The sequence below is a fragment of the Gymnogyps californianus genome, chromosome 5, assembly GCF_018139145.2.
Source record: "Gymnogyps californianus isolate 813 chromosome 5, ASM1813914v2, whole genome shotgun sequence".
Classification (NCBI taxonomy): Eukaryota; Metazoa; Chordata; class Aves; order Accipitriformes; family Cathartidae; genus Gymnogyps; species Gymnogyps californianus.
This window is the reverse complement of record NC_059475.1, coordinates 65,286,019-65,303,606: the sequence shown is the minus strand read 5'-3', so window position 1 is coordinate 65,303,606 and position 17,588 is coordinate 65,286,019. Positions and strand designations below refer to the sequence as shown.

General features: G+C 38.3%; 1 protein-coding gene across 1 annotated transcript in view; it reads left to right on the top strand.

Annotated features, from left to right (window-relative positions):
* The window catches only part of LRRC9 (leucine rich repeat containing 9), a 44,287-nt gene that overhangs the window by 16,934 nt on the left and 9,765 nt on the right, over positions 1-17,588 (top strand). The window contains 15 exon segments of the mRNA XM_050897933.1: positions 1,031-1,222; positions 2,968-3,105; positions 5,392-5,416; positions 5,419-5,568; positions 5,965-6,124; positions 6,126-6,183; positions 6,916-7,038; positions 7,540-7,644; positions 9,650-9,676; positions 10,932-11,039; positions 12,288-12,307; positions 13,716-13,852; positions 14,445-14,669; positions 14,861-14,922; positions 16,808-16,903. Of these exon segments, the coding sequence (XP_050753890.1) occupies positions 1,031-1,222; positions 2,968-3,105; positions 5,392-5,416; positions 5,419-5,568; positions 5,965-6,124; positions 6,126-6,183; positions 6,916-7,038; positions 7,540-7,644; positions 9,650-9,676; positions 10,932-11,039; positions 12,288-12,307; positions 13,716-13,852; positions 14,445-14,669; positions 14,861-14,922; positions 16,808-16,903 (1,626 nt within the window).

Here is a 17,588-nt window from a genome sequence, read left to right as displayed (position 1 = left end):
GGGTGTGCTCACTGTCATGGTTTAACCCCAGTCAGCAACTCAGCACCACGCAGCCGTTTCCCCCTCCCCCTCCCAGTGGGGTGAGGAGGAGGAAAGGAAAGGAAAAAAAGTAAAACTCGTGGGTTGAGATAAGAACAGTTTAATAACTAAAGTAAAATATAATACTAACAATAGTAATAATGAAAAAAATATAATACTAACAATAGTAATAATGAAAAATAATAATAATAATAGTAATGAAAAGGAATATAACAAAAAAAGGAGGGGGGGGGAGAAAAAAACCAGTGATGCACAATGCAATTGCTCACCACCCGCTGACCGATGCCCAATTAGTTCCCGAGCCGCGATCCGCGCCTCCTGGCCAACTCCCCCCTGTTTGTATACTGGGCATGACGTTCCATGGTATGGAACACCCCTTTGGCTAGTTCAGGTCAGCTGCCCCGGCTGTGCTCCCTCCCAGCTTCTTGCACACCTGCTTGCTGGCAGAGCATGGGAAACTGAAAAATCCTTGGCTTAAGATAAGCGCTACTTAGCAACAACTAAAACATCGGAGTGTTATCAACATCATTCTCACACTAAATCCAAACCACAGCACTGTACCAGCTACTAAGAAGAGAGTTAACTCTGTCCCAGCCGAAACCAGGATACTCACAAGACAGGATTGGGCCAGGATGCATGCAGGGGAACAGAAGGGGGACTAAACTAGGATCATGAATACTGTGATATTATTAGCAGCCCACAGTTTTGGTGCCTGTTGATATTGTCTCCAGTTTGAATCACAATACTACAGTGGTATCACTTTATCACCCATCTGACCTTTATAATGATCATTTCATTTTAACAAATAGAGTAACATGGCTGGAGCACACTAGGTCTCCCTCAACAGACCCAATACTGAGCAAGGGGAATACCAGGCACTGGATCCAGTTAAGTCTGTTTAAAGATTAAATGTGTCTGATTACTTTAACCAAAGTTTCTTTTGTGATACTTTTAGCCCTACAAGTATTTTCAAACCTGCATTTTCTTGCAGCCGAACAGGGAATATTTTGATGTGAGCCACAACCATGTGATCACTTCTGAGGGCATTAGAGGCTTAAGCAAACTGCAGTTCTTCAAGCTGAGCTGGAACCAGCTGAAAAAGTCCAGGGAAGATATAAACATCTTACAGAAACACACTCCCAACTTACTCAGTCTTGACATCACACACAACCCATGGCATAAGGTACATAGCAGCACCTGAAATTCCTGGGAAAGCCTTCTAACTGTGACCGCAGTTATAAAGGCTTAAAATCTGGTCCTGCACCTTATTAATTCTAAGGCCCTTGCAATGTAAGAAGCCTTATGATCATGTTACGGCATCTTTGTTCTCACAGGGCCTTCACTTCTTTTTGTAGTCACAGCCTAATTAAGTGAATAAGCTCTGTGGCATTTTTGCTCAGAGACATATCTGAGGCATAATTCCTTTCTTTTTTGCTTCCCTTAAGAATTAAATTTATTGGTGGCCTGTGCCAGATATCAAAAACCAAGCCCTAGCTTTAGTTTTGCTGTCTCAGCTGCACTGAGTAAGGGGTGGGAGCAGAGACAGTTCCTAGCCTTGGGGACGTGCATATACACTGTTAGGCTCTCTGTTACTGCATGTATCTGGCTGCAGCAGCACAGCTGTGTTGGCTGGAGCTTTGGTGAGAAAGCCAATACTCAGCCCTTTTACTGACTCTCATTCATTCCTATTGTCCAACCAGCTTCTGGAACAAATGTTTCTCTCTGTTCTTTATTCCCTTTGAATCAGTACATTTTAACATTATTTAAAGGGCTCAGTCAGAATCAGCAGAGTTAAACCTTACAAATTTGAGGCACTGAAAGACTCTTAAAAAAGCTTTTTTAATGATCATTTAACACTAAATTTAATATTTTGTACAAGTCAAAGTCAGGCAAACAGAGTACTATCTGATTAGAATACCTCTCAAATAATTTGAACAATCCAACACAAGAAACAGAACTCCATTGGGGCACCCAGGAGGCATCCAGAAAGATGCTGCCTTGTCTATTTGGCCTGTCAGTTAAGCTTCAATGAATCGTTTCAATACACGCTACGATAGAAAAAGAAATAATAAGAGCTACCAGTTCTGGTCTCTGGTTCTTTGTTGTTATTACTTAGGTTTTTATCAGATTAAACTTTTAATTTTGCTGTGTTCTTTGCCGTCAGCTCTGTGTGTCAACGTGGTACTCTTGAGTATTACACATCACTAAACTTGTGCCTCTCCAGAGTTTCTTAGGCATCCAACCACAATGTCTAGTTAGTTCAGTTCAGAGTAAAGCAGTAAATCCTTACTACCTTTCAGAGGATGTTCTACCATCTAGCTCATAAGTGATTGCATTTGGCTTATTTGGCTGTCAAAATACTTCTATATTCCATTCACAAACAAAGACATTATTATTCATTATGTGAGAAGTGTATATTTCATGTATTATATTTTAAACTAGTGGGCAGTCTAACATGTTCTGTATGTATAGGGTAGGTTTGTGGTGATGTCTTGAGGTTTTGGTGACACCTCCAAATCCTTTAAACATTTCCCACGTGTCCTATGAAGCTTTCTTTGTTTTTTGTAATATTTCTAGGTCATAAATGAAACTCCTAGATTATAAAAACAAATACTAATACATCTTATGTATTAGTGAGCTTCGTAAGATTAGTAAACTTCTGAGTTAGCCCATGTGACTCCAGAGCAGTTTATTACCATCAATGTCACATAAAATCAGGACAATCAAAACTGGCCCAAAGGTCCCTTGTCTCATGTGTTTCTAGCAAACTACGTAAGCAGGGATGACACAGTGGCTCTGTTGAAGCTCATAGCAAAGCTCTAGCTCTTGACATCCACGAGATGACAGTACACTAAACAGAAAGGAAATTAAAATCTCTTTCTTGTATGCAAACTATATTGGCAATTTAAAAAAATTTCTTTCTTCAAGCCAGCCTCATTTCAGCTGAGTGTCACTGGCCAATTAAAGGCTCTCACTAACTCAGATGGAGTCCTGATTTCTAATGAAGAAGTTGCAGAAGCATTACAACATATTGCAGGATCAAAGATGACCCAGGTTTGATGTTCTGTTTTGTTGTAACTTGTAGCAAGTGCTATGGAAAAGGAAAGCTTTAGGAACAGTTCTGCACCTGTCTTTTAAAAGAACATTTTGTTTTCTGGTTTTTGTGAAGATAGAAGTTTTGTTCTTGCCTCTGGCAGTAGGTCAGGAATTATTTAATGAACACCTATCTTATGAAGATCTTTGCTGGTACCAAAAACTATATTCTGGCGTGACCTTGGAAACAGTCATGTTCAAGTTCTGCTCAATTCAGAGTGCAAGAAAGTACCTATGTTTGCCAAATAGAAACAATGGGGAGGAAAATAACAGGATAAACCAACAGCTCTACATGCTTTTTTAAGTATCTAGTGCCAAATTCCTTGTCTTAAGGTCTTTTCAGTAGGTGATTTTTCAGAGTATTTTATATGCAGATATGAAGCAGTCCTTCCCAACCCCTGAGCACAAACTTGTTCTACTTAAGCTCTGGACTACATGCCAAAGCACTCCTGAATCCTAGGCTGATTCTAAGCAAACACACTCAATGAGCTGTATAGGTTTGAACTCAGCATCATGCTAACACAACTTTTATATGATCACAACACAGTCACAATGAAACTATGTCTGCTCATATGCTGAGTAAGATCACGCCTTTCTAAAAAAACCTGGATAAATATCTTCACAAAAAAACAGACTATAGTTAATACAGAGCCTTGTCTTTGGATTATCTAGTGCCTAATCAGGTGTGAGCCCTCAGAGTTTCTCAGGTCATTCAGAACAGGTCTCTCCTGGATCCTCTAGTGTCTGGCATTGTAGCTGAGCCAATATTGCAGCCTTCACTGGGATCATCAGTTTATAACTCTAATTCAGCTGCTCGCTTTCATGGAATTTGTAGGAAGTCAAGTAGTATTTGTCTCACAGATAGGGCTGAAATTTACCAATAGGTTTAAAAATTAGTGGTAAGGCTAGCAGATGGATATACAGATAGCACAATCACATTAGCCTTGTTTCCTTAGGAAACTGAGCTAACAAAAAGCCACAAGAGTCAGTGGAGGAAGATCCAAGGTCATCCTAACCTGTTCTGATCCATCAGCTGAAATCATGTTAATCTACCCAGTATGAAAGGTTAAAAGCTCCTCTGTCAGCTCAATTTGTTATTAGACTATAGAGTAGCTAGCGGAAAACATATTTCTGCTGATAAGCGTAGCATTTCATTCTGTGTGCATTAGGGAATTCATGTTTAGAAAAATTGCCAGGAAAATTAATGCTTTAGCATATGTCATACAAGTTTTGTGACATCTGAGAGAAGGAATTCATAAAGGGTAAGATAAATACTTTGGAAAATAAAATAATACAGCCAAAAAATGTTCTTTAGTCATCACCAAAGCTAGTCTAATGGCACTGAATATTTAAGTGATTATTTGTCTTAGATACAATCTTGATGATACAATACTGGATATTTTGGGCCCCTACAATACAATTTGAATTTTTTGATTGGGACTCTGTGATCTTTTCTTTTCTCTATTGTGCAATGATTGGCTAACATACTGTAATATTATTGGAAAGGCGGAGTCATAGTCATACAAACAGGTTATAGATTGGATCACTAACAGCCTTGTCTTTACAGGAAGCTTGCTGCCAGGCGTCTAAAGTCAGATCCTGTGTAAGAAAGTCATTTGACAACCTGGGCAGCAAAATATATGTTTGGTTTCGACATTTATTTGTTTCTGTTCAAGAATATTTCAAACAAGAAAATTACTGAATTTCTTAATCTATGATACAGAGAAAAGAGTATTTAGTTTGTATATAAAAAGCATGAAGAACTATAAAGTTAGGATAAATTCGACTCTGACTTTGCACTCAGCCTTTTCTAGACTAAATATCCAGCCTTGGTGTTGGGCTGAAATCCTGTTTCCATTAAAGTCCTCATGTAGAATGAGGATGTGTAAAGCAGACTAGCCAATAAAATAATCATGTATTGCAGAAGGATTTAAATTGAACAAAACTATCTAAGATCTAATGCAGACAAGAAAAAAATGTCTATGTTCAGATAGCTTCAACTGCAGAAGTACATTTGGGAGCTGGCATACTTATGTTGTAGAGCTCTTGTTTTTGGAGGAGAAGCTGAACTTTTTTGAAATGTACTGACAATGAGTAGCTCTGTTGCATAATGGGGAAATATCACATCCTGCATCCAAGAAGTTGCCATTGATATTAACAGGAAATGTACACATAAAAAATGAGCACAAATAAATAGGTAGAATTAATTTACAGATTAATTGACTGGTTGGTTTCTTTCAATTCTGAGTTCTGTTACAGATCGCTGTCTTAAATCTGGATCACCAATGCTCTTCAAAATTTCCAACTTGGAAAAATTGGAGAATTTAAGATGGGTGTCATTTAGCAACAACAATCTCACACAAATAGAAGGAATAGAGTCTTGTCTTAACCTCGAAGAACTCACTTTAGATGAAAACTACATTTCAACACCAAATGGTACTATATTTACCGTGGTAGTGATAATGCAGGCTGTTAAGCTGGGACACAGTAGAAATGTTTCTTTATAGTGAAATATTATAGAGGGTGAGTTTTTTCCTCGCTGCCAATAGAGTGAATTTTTCAAATATTAAAAGATCTGAGTATATCTTTAGCAGAACTGAAGAAAGGGAGTGAGGCAGAACAGTTATGTTCCAGCAAAATAAGTATTTCTTATTCAAATGTGCATATTTATCTATGTTTAAAGATCTAATTGATCTAATGATCATTGATCTAGTTACAGTTGGACCCAGTAACACAAACTGCGTCACTTGTAACTTGTTTTATCTTCTGTATCAGCCACCTTTTTCTATTACAGCTCACTTTATACTAAGTGCATCATGTTTATTTTTCAAGGAATTTCAAAGCTCACCAAACTTACAAGACATAGTGTAAACAATAGCCATCTTATCAGCCTCAAAAGACGTGTGTTTGAAAATCTGTCTTATCCTCATTACATTTCCATTGTGAACAGCAGAATCACATCTTTAGTTGGTTTGAAGAAAACTTACTCCCTAAGAGTTATACATAAGTAATAACTTTGTCTATACCAACCCTGAGATACATCATTTAAAGGTAAATATTTACTATTTCAAAACTAATTTTTTTTTTTATTATATTAGAAATACAGTGTTTCCCCACTTGTTCAAGTATAGAGGAAGCTAAACTTAAACATAATTGGAGGTTCTGCCTGTGGGTGCTGCATTCATCCATCTTTACAGTGGAACCCAAACTGATGAGAACCCCAGTCCAACATTTTTGGATTGACACTCACTCCTGAGAAGGAGGTGCTGAACCCTCCAGGTGGATTAGGCTCAAAATGTTTTGCAGAGATAAACATTACTTATACCAGGTAGGCTAAATGAAGATTTACAATCCGTGGAATAATTCTGCAACTCATGTCAAATAACAAACAATTACACCTGCAGCAGTTCCAGTTCTTTTCAGCTTACCTGAAATGCTAATGTACGTATTATAAACTTTGTTGACTGGATTCAGACACTAATTGGAGACTGAGGCCCTGATTCTTATTTATGTTCAGACTCTCTAAAACTGTGTGAGAGCACAAAGGCTTTTAAGGCAATGTCGGTATAGTTTTCACTCACTTTAAGAGCTTTCTTTGTGGCTTGAGTATTGAACAGTGCTATTAATCTAAATGAAGATATCTGGATTTTGTTAAGTGATTTCTCAGTTTTGAGTCATGCAGATGATGGCTGAAGAAGGAGCTGAAAACAAAGTAGTCTGAATGCACCTATATATGGATGTTTTAAAGTTATATTAATAAACCTGTGCTTTTTTTCTACTTAGGGTTTAACTAATCTGATAATTTTGGACATGAGTAGAAATTTAATAGTCTGGAAACAAGATCACTACCAACTATTTGTATTATTCCATCTTCCCTCTCTCAAAGCCTTAGATGGCATTGCAGTAGTAAGTTATTCTGTATGCAGATTATTACTATAACTTTTTTTAAAATAGTTCTTTAACAAATCAAGACCCAGCTGATCAGACTTGTTAATATGTGTGTAATCTTTTCATATACTCCATAATACTCCACTGTCTGTTTCTGTCTCTCTTTAGTCATTTTGGGGTAGAAATTGCCTTTTTTTGTAATAGTACCTAGCACAATAGTGTCCTGGCACATTGCTAGGATTCCCAAGGCTTTAACTATGATTTTGGAGCTTAATCATTTCTAACACCTATGAAATTAGTGTACATAACTGAGAGAACACAGACTATCTCCTTTAATCTGTTCCATAAGAAAACAGTCATCCAGGTCTGCTCATATAAAGGCAAAATAACACTTTTTAAGTTACTTTGATTTTAAACATTTTTAATTCATTGAATTGTAAAATGTTTCTTGCCTATATTACTATGATAGTTCTAGATCTGCATTAATATAGCAGACATCACTTCAAATGCATTTAACAGGAACCAACAGAAGGAGGAAGTGCAAAAGATTTGTTTGGAGGCAAACTCACCTCTGACATGATTGCAGATAGACTGGGACATTCAGACTTCACAGAAATGCAAAATTAAATAGGACAGCTTCTAATATCAGGTGGAATGATTTTCAGAATTGCATTGTCTATTAAAAGTAGCATCTAATATTGTGGATAGAATGTGAAAATCTAAAGCTAGAATCTGTATTTAGCAAATATGCCTGATATAATTCCCTAGCATTTGTAGGCCAAATTCTCTTGACTGACCCATAAAATAAGTGTAATTTTTCATCACAAAGGGCTATTTTCCACAGTTCCGTGGAAGAAATGTTCTTTCTCTAGATGCTTCCATTTTTCATTTAGGGAGAGGTGCTGCCTGCACACAGTTGTGACCGATGTACTCGATCCCCCTTAACCAAACCAGCAGCAGTTCAGTACAGACTCCAAAGGAGGTAAAGGCCTGAGCCGTAGCCAGGCCCAGAACTCCTCTAGGAGACCCACAAAGGAGCAGAGCGACACAGTGAAAGTTGTGGGAACAAGGAGTCTCGTGCATACCTCTCCCATTGTATGCAAGTTGACTACAAGCCAACCACTTTATCCCATAAATATGACAGCCTAAGTGAGCCTTCTTTGAGCTCTCCGTGCTAGGCAGCATGGCTGCATGGCGGTGATCTCCAGCAATGAGATCTTTTACCGACGACAGATTGTTGGATGAGCCCAATTTGAGTTCTCCTTGGATGGCAACTGGACTGCACGGCAGGCAACTCTCCCATTGAGCAGGGATGCCTCTCAATGTTAAGAAAGATTAGTCATTTAGCTTAAATAAGTAAGTTTTAAATAGAATGAATCACTTAAAGTTATAATGTTGTGTGATTTAGTATGCTGTTTGCTTAGCTGTACTTACTTTGCATGAGTAGCTAGATTTGCTGAAATCTTAGACCACAAGCTGTAAACTTTCACTTAAATTTACAGAACATGTACCTACTTAGTCAAAACAGGGGCTTCCAGAGCCAGCATAAATCAGAAGATAAGGAGGCTTCAAGGCTACAACTGCCAACAGCACCTGCAACTGGCCAAGATAATGAACAGCCTGTCTGGAGACAGTGAAGGAATCCAATAATGAGTCAGAAGTTGTCAGGTGAGAATCACTATTGGACCAAAGGGCGTGTGGAAGACACACGAATAGAGAGTGAAGAATGCGTGAGGGGTGGGTGAGTAGTCTATAAAGGTATAATTGCCCAGGGTGTTCTTTGTTCGGGTTGTTCCATCCTTCCTTTTTCCTTCCTTCTTTCCTTCTCCTTCCCCCCCCACCCCTCTTTGGGGGCACCCAGCTAGAGCTGACCCAGCTGCTGTACCACTCTATTAAATTATTTATTTTTGTAAGACTCGATGCCTGAGAGTCTGTTTCGGGAAACTGAGGGCTCGAACTTCAGTGCAAACTAACACCGGATGCCTGGATGGATCAGTAAGTGATTAATAGCATGCTAAACTTTGAAATCCTAACTAAATGCTATAAAGGGTTGATTGTGCACATATAATTCCCTTAGCCATAAACCGTTGACCAAGTCTGGGACTAAGATTGGATCCAGCCGCACCTAGACTCCTCTCTGAGGAGGAGTTTAGAAAGCAAGGGTGTCCATTCTGAACCTTGTGACTCAATGGGAGGTTTTCCTTACCCTTTGAATCTCTTAGATGTAAACTGTTGACCAAGTCTGAGACTAAGTTTGGATCTAGCCGCACCTAAGCTCCATTGGAGTTTAGAAAGCAAGGGACTCCATTCTGAACCTCGTGACTCAAAGGGAGGATCTCCCTTACCCTTTAGCATCTCTGATCTCCACAAATCATGGAAAATCAATTCTAACTCGATTTTCCTTTGTACATTTCTCCCATGTAGTAAGTAATAGAGTGAACTTTGCCATCGAACTCTGTTAAGTCGCAGATTTACAGATTTACATGTCCAGTCTTACACATTTAAAGATCCTAAATCACTCATCCGTAACAACAGCTTGACAGAAAATGTCTAGGAGAGATAGGGTACTGGCTCCAGACCAAGTATATCTAGAAGAGAGATTTTATTTGATCAAAACCCACCTGATCTGATTCGTTTCAGAACAAATTCGGCCAAAGTGAGAACAGACATGTATGTATGTGCAGTGCTGCTTCTGCAATCTTCTGATTTCTGAAAAAGCTGCCTTGTCCATTGTAGATCTACAGGAATTTAGAGCAAGAATGACCTGTGATTGGTTGCATTAAATGCATCCTTAACGGAACACTAGTATGTGCACCCAGTGGGACAGTCACTGTTCTGCAACAAAAGTATTTTACACAGTACTAGTCACGCTTGTTTGCAGACATCATCGCTGATATTAATCTTTAGGAAAGCATTTTGATGGGTTGTATGTATGTATTTGTCTTCTTAGAGACACATTTATATTTTATTCTTTCCCAGTATCCTGCATCTGTCAGTGAAAGTCCCTACCTGATGTAACATGTGAAGACAATTTTTATGGCACAGTCCACAATCTTCATCTTTTGATCTTAAACAGCCTAGGCGGCCTTCAGCAACAGAATCACCATGCCAGGAATATCATTGTCAATACTCTGGTGGAATTGAGTAGGGGTTGCTCATAAAGAAATTGTAAGGCCTTTTAGTTTGACTCTTGGTTTCGAGAGACTGTTTTAAGATGTGAGGACAGATACAAGTATTTAAACATTCTTGTCAAGATTATTTTCTGCAAGGACATTCATTCCCTGCAGGCTTTGTTGTAAAAGGTTGTCGAGCAATACTATAACACTGACTATGTGCCTTTTAAGGTATTACAATTGCAAGCTTTGAATTTCTTGAAGAGATGTATCAACAGCACAGTTATGAATTCCTAAAAATTACTTGAGGAATGTCTCTCTGACCAATAGAGTATCCTGCTTCTACCATTAAGCAGTAACAAATACCTTGCAAGCAGGCTTTGATGCAGCTGAGGTACACAATTACAGTCTGTGTGGTGCTTTGGCAGGCCTCAGGGTAAGTGGAGAATGGAATACTCCATCTGAGTAATTGCAGCTCCAGTGCCGCTGGAAAGCAATGAGAACACCCTAAGAGGTATGGAACTGGAATGTCAGTAATGTGATATAGAAGCAAACAGAGCAGACTGTTGAAAGCCCTCGCCTTTGGTGTCGGAATCAAATCAATTGTTTACTACTGGAAAAAGAACTGTGAATTTGTGAGATTTTCATTAGGGTGCTTCTTTCATAGAAGCATGTTGCATTTCTTACCCCAAAGCCAGCATGTTATGGATCTGCTCATGCTATATATCTCATTTCTATCTTATTTTTCCATGTTACTTGTATTCTCAATCCATATTTGTCTTTTTTTACTTAATTCAGAGCTGTAGAGCTGGTGTAGCAGACCAGTTTAGAAATGTCTGCAGCGCAAATTTACAGAACAATAATCTCATGTCTTTCAGTGGTTTAATCTTCCTTCCTAATACCAAGGTGGGTTCATGACACAGTCTCTTCTATTTTTCGTAATAATATTAATGATAAACTACATACATACTGCATACATTGACGTTTTTTCACCTTCCTACAAAGGATTTCATATTGAGTAAGGGAACCACCTACCTCTCTCTGGCTGCTGGTTTGATTTGGAGACTGTGGACGTGTATCTCTGATCAGATTGATCATTGATATTCTGTTTTCATTCTTTACTTGAATTTGTACACTACACTACAAAATTTTAGGAATATATTCAGATAGTGAGGAATATATTGAGATAGTATTTCAGTCCCTTGAGCCTGACCTGTGAAAATTCAGCTGCCTTACACTGTGTAGTATTCTGATGGCAGTCACAACCCCTTGTTAGAAACAGTGAGTTCAGCCAGTTCAGACTACAGTAACTTTTATGAGCATAAAGAAGGCTTTTGTATATTCATCCAAAGTTCTTCTTCAATGTCATGTGTAGCCTAAGCAGTCATTCATCCTGCCATTAAACCTCCTTTCCTTTGCTCATTTCATAAGTGATATTCTTTTCATCATCCTCTGAAGGAGATGGTCATACTTCTTTCATCTTCCTTTTGCCATCAACGTTAGATCAGCCTGTGTCCTAAAGAGCATTTTCAAATTACCTTTCAGTCTGCATTTCTCATCTGTGCACTCTTTCAGGACTGAAACTTCCGGGACTTGTCAGGATTCATTTATTTATTTCTTCACGAATAAGACAACATCCATAGTCAAATTCAGTTTTATCATATCAGACAAGTCTTGCAAAGTCACCATGCAGAGTTCCTTCTATACATTGGTCAAGTTTTATAAAAGTAACAGTGACAGAGCATCAGAGAATCCTGCAAAACCTAGTTGTTGTGTGCATACTTCTAAAGACTTCGCCCAGCTCTTCTTGTCTTCATTCTTTGCATATGCTCAGCATCTAGAGTGTGGGAAAAACATGAATTTGTTTTCAGATTTTCTGGGGAAAAGGGATATTGGCAGAAGCACACATGGATATGGGCTGTTTGGGCTTCCATCATAGTATGACAAATATCTGTGCTCATTTTGCTTATCTGCTTCCTCATGAGAGAAGAACATTCTTTATATAGACTGGGGGCTCAAAAAGGACTTGAAATAATTGTTCAGTAACTGTAGGAATGCCCCTCTTGTTGATGGGAGGGATTTTTTTACACTAATGCCCTCTAGTTTCCTCCCCTTTCCCTTTTTAAATATTGACAAATTTTAGCTTTCTTGCAGGTCACTGAAACTTGGCTGATGTACCCAAACTTAGTGCAAGTCAACATAAATATTCCATGATGTTTCTCAGCCAGCTTTTTCAAATGTGACTTACTCAGAGTCACTGATTTAAACATGTCAGATTCTAGCTCAGTAGCTGCTACTTAACAACCTTTAAGTCGACGCTGGAACGGAAATTATTTCATTATTACTGTGTGATATGAATAACATTGCCCTTTTTTTCCCCACAAATGCAGCACAAAAGTATTTAGTGAACAACTATGCTTCATTTCAGGTTTATTGATACTTCTATCATCTTCAGCTAGTAACGATCCAATACCATTGTCAGGATTACTTTTGTTGTTGATATACTTTCAAACTCTTTCTTACTGTTCTTAATGCTACAAGCCATTGATGTCCCCTTATGTGCATTTGCTCTTTTCATCAATTTTTTGCACATTTTTACTTCTTACTGTCAATTTCTTTATTTTTCCATTTATTATAGCTGCTTTTATTTTCCCACTATGTGGATACTGTCTTTTTAATGACTGTTGCCTTCTTTCTCAATTGTGAAATATTCTAGGAACAAAAATGTTCTTAAACCTTCCCCAGATCCTCTTGACACTTTCTTCAGAAGTTGAATTAACTCTTAATTTTTGTAGCCTTGTGAGATAAACCTATGTAAAGCATAAAATATACATATTACATATTTACACATCTTAACACAAATTAATATTACATATTCACATACAGCTTGGATATCATTTTGTTTGTGATGTGTGACTGTAATCAAGTCACTACGTGCTCAGCAGTCACCAATATTTAGTGTTTTTATGGAAGCTGAGGTTGCTAAGCACATTGTTTCATCAGCTGGGTCATAAGGAAGAAGCAAAGCTAAAATTAGAACCCTTTTTTCCCTTCTCTTTCTTCATCTGTTAGTTCATGCTACCTAATTGTAGGTCAGACATAACAGAAATGAAACTTTTACAAACAAATTAGTAGAACAGCGCATGTTATTTTATTTTGCCCTGTTGTCATTCAGCTGTTGTGAGAACACACCCAAAGGTTGCCGTAAGTATTTTACTAAATTTAGCAGCAGTTTACAGCTGTTTTCTTTTCATGTCCTCAGACTTCTGTGAGCACAGGAGGGGTTCTTTTATTTGTTTGATTTCCATGGTCTGGATCCAGAAAACTTGACCTAGCTTCCACAGAACAGAAGTTTATATATGGAGTATTTCCACCTTGAAGTAGTGGATTTGTTTCATTTTTCATCAGATTTTTTTTAACATATATAGGTGTAATTCCTATGAAACCTGTTCCAGTGATTAACGAAATTGCACTCACCCACATATACCCCTCATAAATTTTTTTGGGGGGGGGTGGGAAATGCTGAAGTTCTTTTGTCCAAGGAAAATTGTGGCATCATACTCATTTGCTGTATTGGTTTAGGGATGCAGAATTTGGAGAAAACCTGCCCCTCATAATGCAGAGTTTGGAAGATTTTCATCTGGGCTATAATGGAATTACTAACATGGCCCGGCTACAGCTTAGCAAGCTAAAAAACTTGAAACTTCTGTTTTTGCAGAGTAGGTGGTAGCAGCTTTTCTGTACATTCATTCAAGCATTTTACAGTACTTTCCTTATGTCCAGTCTTCACTCTGTGCCTTGAATTTGTGGGGGACAGTCTTCTCTGGTCTTGACCCCAATAAGAATGATATCCTAGCTTTAATTCTTGCCCTGGCTCCAAGATCCTTCAGATATTGAACAGGGAAATTCTTCCATACTACGCCACTGTGCCTCACTTGTCTTTTACAAGACAAGGGCAGAGCAGGGTAGCCAGCATGTGGAAGATATATTTGTCAGCTCATGGCCAGCAGCAAACTCCACACTGAGGAAATTTCCTCCTCACTATAAGCAATACCGACGATAACGATTGACCTAAGTCTTGTTCCTCAAGATGCCCAGATTTTATTTAGGAAGATATTTTGCTTTAAATAGAGATGGCAGATAGATAGATGAAATCAAACACACTGTTGTCCAGTGTCACTGAAGTGGTCCAAAACAACATACAAGTAATTCAGAAAGTTCATGAGCTGCTTTTGCTTAAGATAATTTTTTGCTGGAAAGGAATCCAAATCCATTAATGATGATTCCATGCATTTACTCTTGCTATATTAGGAAACTACATCAGCCAAATTGAAGGACTTGAAGGTGTCCAATTTCTGCAGGAGTTGGTATTGGACCATAACTGCATTACAATGATTTCACAAGGTTTCCTTGCTAGTCAGAATGGTCTTTTGACTCTTCATCTGGAGCAAAACCAAATACAAGAACTGAACAGTTTACAACCTTTGGTAAAATCACAGAAACTCTTTCTGGACTTCAACAGAATTCAAATACGATATATTTTTGTTAATGCTGTAGATTCAGTGGGCTAAATGTGGTGGACTGTTTTCAAACAAAATTCCCATTTTCTTCTATGGATTTGCCTGAGTAAAATTACCAGTGTTTTCCCCAAAATATATATACCAGTTGCAAGATTTTTGAGAACTCCTGACATATGGTGTATTTTTTAACTTTTGGACAGGAATCACCTGAACTAGAAAAACTTCAAGTTATTCCCAGTCTTAAGGTGCTCTCAAAACACAGAAATCCAGTGAGTATATTCATTTGCATTGTTAAATAAACTAGATGTGTATTTCACTTAATACACTGAATATTTACTCTTCTTAATCATTAAAACTGTTAAGAATTTCTGCATAACCAGGTCATGCCTAAGTATCTGCTATTACTGTTTTAAGGTTGAAAGCTTCATAGTATGCATGATGATCACATTGCCTCACTGTGCCTGTCTCAGTGCCATACTGTGATCAGAAGGCACTCATTCTTCAGCATACTGTTCTTCATAGTGCTGCAAGATAAATTTAAAATGTATGTGTTTGCATGAGTACGTTGCAGTGATAGGCTGTCCTTTCAATATTCCAAAGCAGGTCAGATCTGTGAAGAAAGGTCAAAGAATGTTAAAGGATTTCTGAAATACTTGATTTTATTTTTAAAATGGCTCAATAGCAATCTTTTTTGTTGTTTTGCACATCACTCCTTGAAAAAGTCCCGAAGGGAAATTTCAGGTTTCTTTTTTTCCAGACATGCTTCTGTTTTTCAATGTAGTAATGTTGGTTTGCCTTTTTTATCCCTGGCAACAAACTATTAGAACACAGTAAAGAAGACTCTAGCCTTTCTGATTTTATGAATACATAGCTATGGGACAGAAGACAGCTAACACTTTCACACACTAGAAAAGGCTTTCCTGGTAACCATAAAAGGACAAGTGGAACTCAGTGGGGCCAAGTGTTTGAATAAAGTTTGTAGGATCTCAGCTTCATGTATTTAAGTATCTTAGCACTGCTGAGCTTTAAAGAAGCATCAAACATAAATGGAAACAAAAATATATTTTTCATTGTTAGTTTTGAGAAAAAATGTGGCTTTCTAAATTTCAGTTGAAAATATAGTTCATACGGCATGTTTTCATAAATAGACCCTTGAAGATTAGGTGGAAAGTCCAAGTTCTAAATGCCCCTTAACTTCCATTTACCATAAACCAGCAGTTTTTGGTCTAAAGCAACAGCTAGAAACACAAGGAAGAGAGAAGGCGGGGACATGTTGGAGCAGTAGTACATATGGTGCAGTCGTGCACTCTGTTTTCAGTGCTTGACTCAAAAGAATATTTTTGCACTTATGACATTTTTTAAACCAACTTTCAGAGGGTTATACAGAGTGGGAAATGAACTGGCTTCTGAAATAGGTGATGAAATGGCAGGAGAATGTCAAGCAAACTGAATGTTACCCAGTAATGGCAAGACCAGTCATGCTCTTCGCAAGGAAAAAAGACAAACAGATTCCTCTTGCGAAATTGCTAATCCAGGGCTTCCTTCTTTAGAATTGCAGGCCTAGACTTTCTCCTGAAGGGAATCAAGGTGGTGGGCTCAGCTGTCTCCTATACAATGTGGCATTAAGAGGTACATCTCACAGTGTATTAGTAAGCATCAGTTAGTACCCACCACCATGGTTCACACTTCAGATAACTTATCGCCTGTCATTTTCAACAACATTGTATATTAAAACAGAAAAATATTGCTAGCCTTTTCTGTCTGCAGCACAGCCTGCATCTCAACACTTGGCCTTCTGTAAGGCTGTTTCCTAGTCACATCTCTGCAGTGCACGCAGTGCACACAGTGCACTCGAATCCTCGTACGTGCCGAGGGCCATGAGAAGCTGCCATGGTCCAGGCTAACTTGATGAGGAAGGTATAAATTTGCCCACAGCATGCCACTTTGTCAGTACAAAGTGTCAGTTATTCATGGGCACTTAAAGCCGAAAAATGTTGCTCAAAGTCATTTATGCACAGTTCGGGTTCTGTTTCTAGGAGAGTAGCATTGGTGTAAGGTTTGGTTCAGACATTTACTGGTGGAGCCGCGATACTATCAGATTGACTTCTTGGACAAGAACCTCATTTCTGGGTTAATTTGTATTTCTTTGCACAGGGTTCTCTCAAGAAGAACTACTGTTCATTGCTTGTGTTTCGACTGCCAGTAAATGCAGAAGAGAGGATGAGAGCTGACTACCAGCCCCTGGAACAAGTAAAGCAAATGTTATTCAAATTCCAAGGACAATATTCATGTCACCTATAATGGGTGCCTAATGTGGTTATCATAGCATTAGAATAGATTTTTTTTCCTTCTAGATAGACTCTCTGAAGCAATCTCAGGTTTTGTAAAGTCAGGAAAAACAAAAGACATACTATCTGCTCCCTTTCTTTATCACAGAATTAAATGAGTGTGAGAACCTATAACAGGTTCTTTCTATCATCCTGCCAGGAAGGTGCCTACTATTTGGGTGTTGTGATACCTTCATTGCGGTGCCTGTGGTAGGCAATTGCAATACAAACCAAACATTTAAACACTACAGGAGACCCATTAGAGTCTCAGGCTTATCTAGCTATAGTTACAGATAACACCATAGATTTTATTGTTCAGAAATGTGAAATTTACCCCCAGTAGTAATTTATACTTACCCTGAAGTTCCATGCTGCAGTAAATCCACTCATTTTTTCCAGCAGGGTTCACCCTCAGTTCATACTCCTGTGCACTTACACAGCTTTTGGATAGTCTGGACTACAGGTAGAATGAGGTCATGGGGAGAAATTAAATTTGCAGGTGCACATTTGATGAACCAAATCCTCATACGTAGGTTAAGCAGATGCACTACCAGTGTCATGCAAGTATGTCCATGTGGAACAAGAACAGAAGGAACGGAAGTACCCAT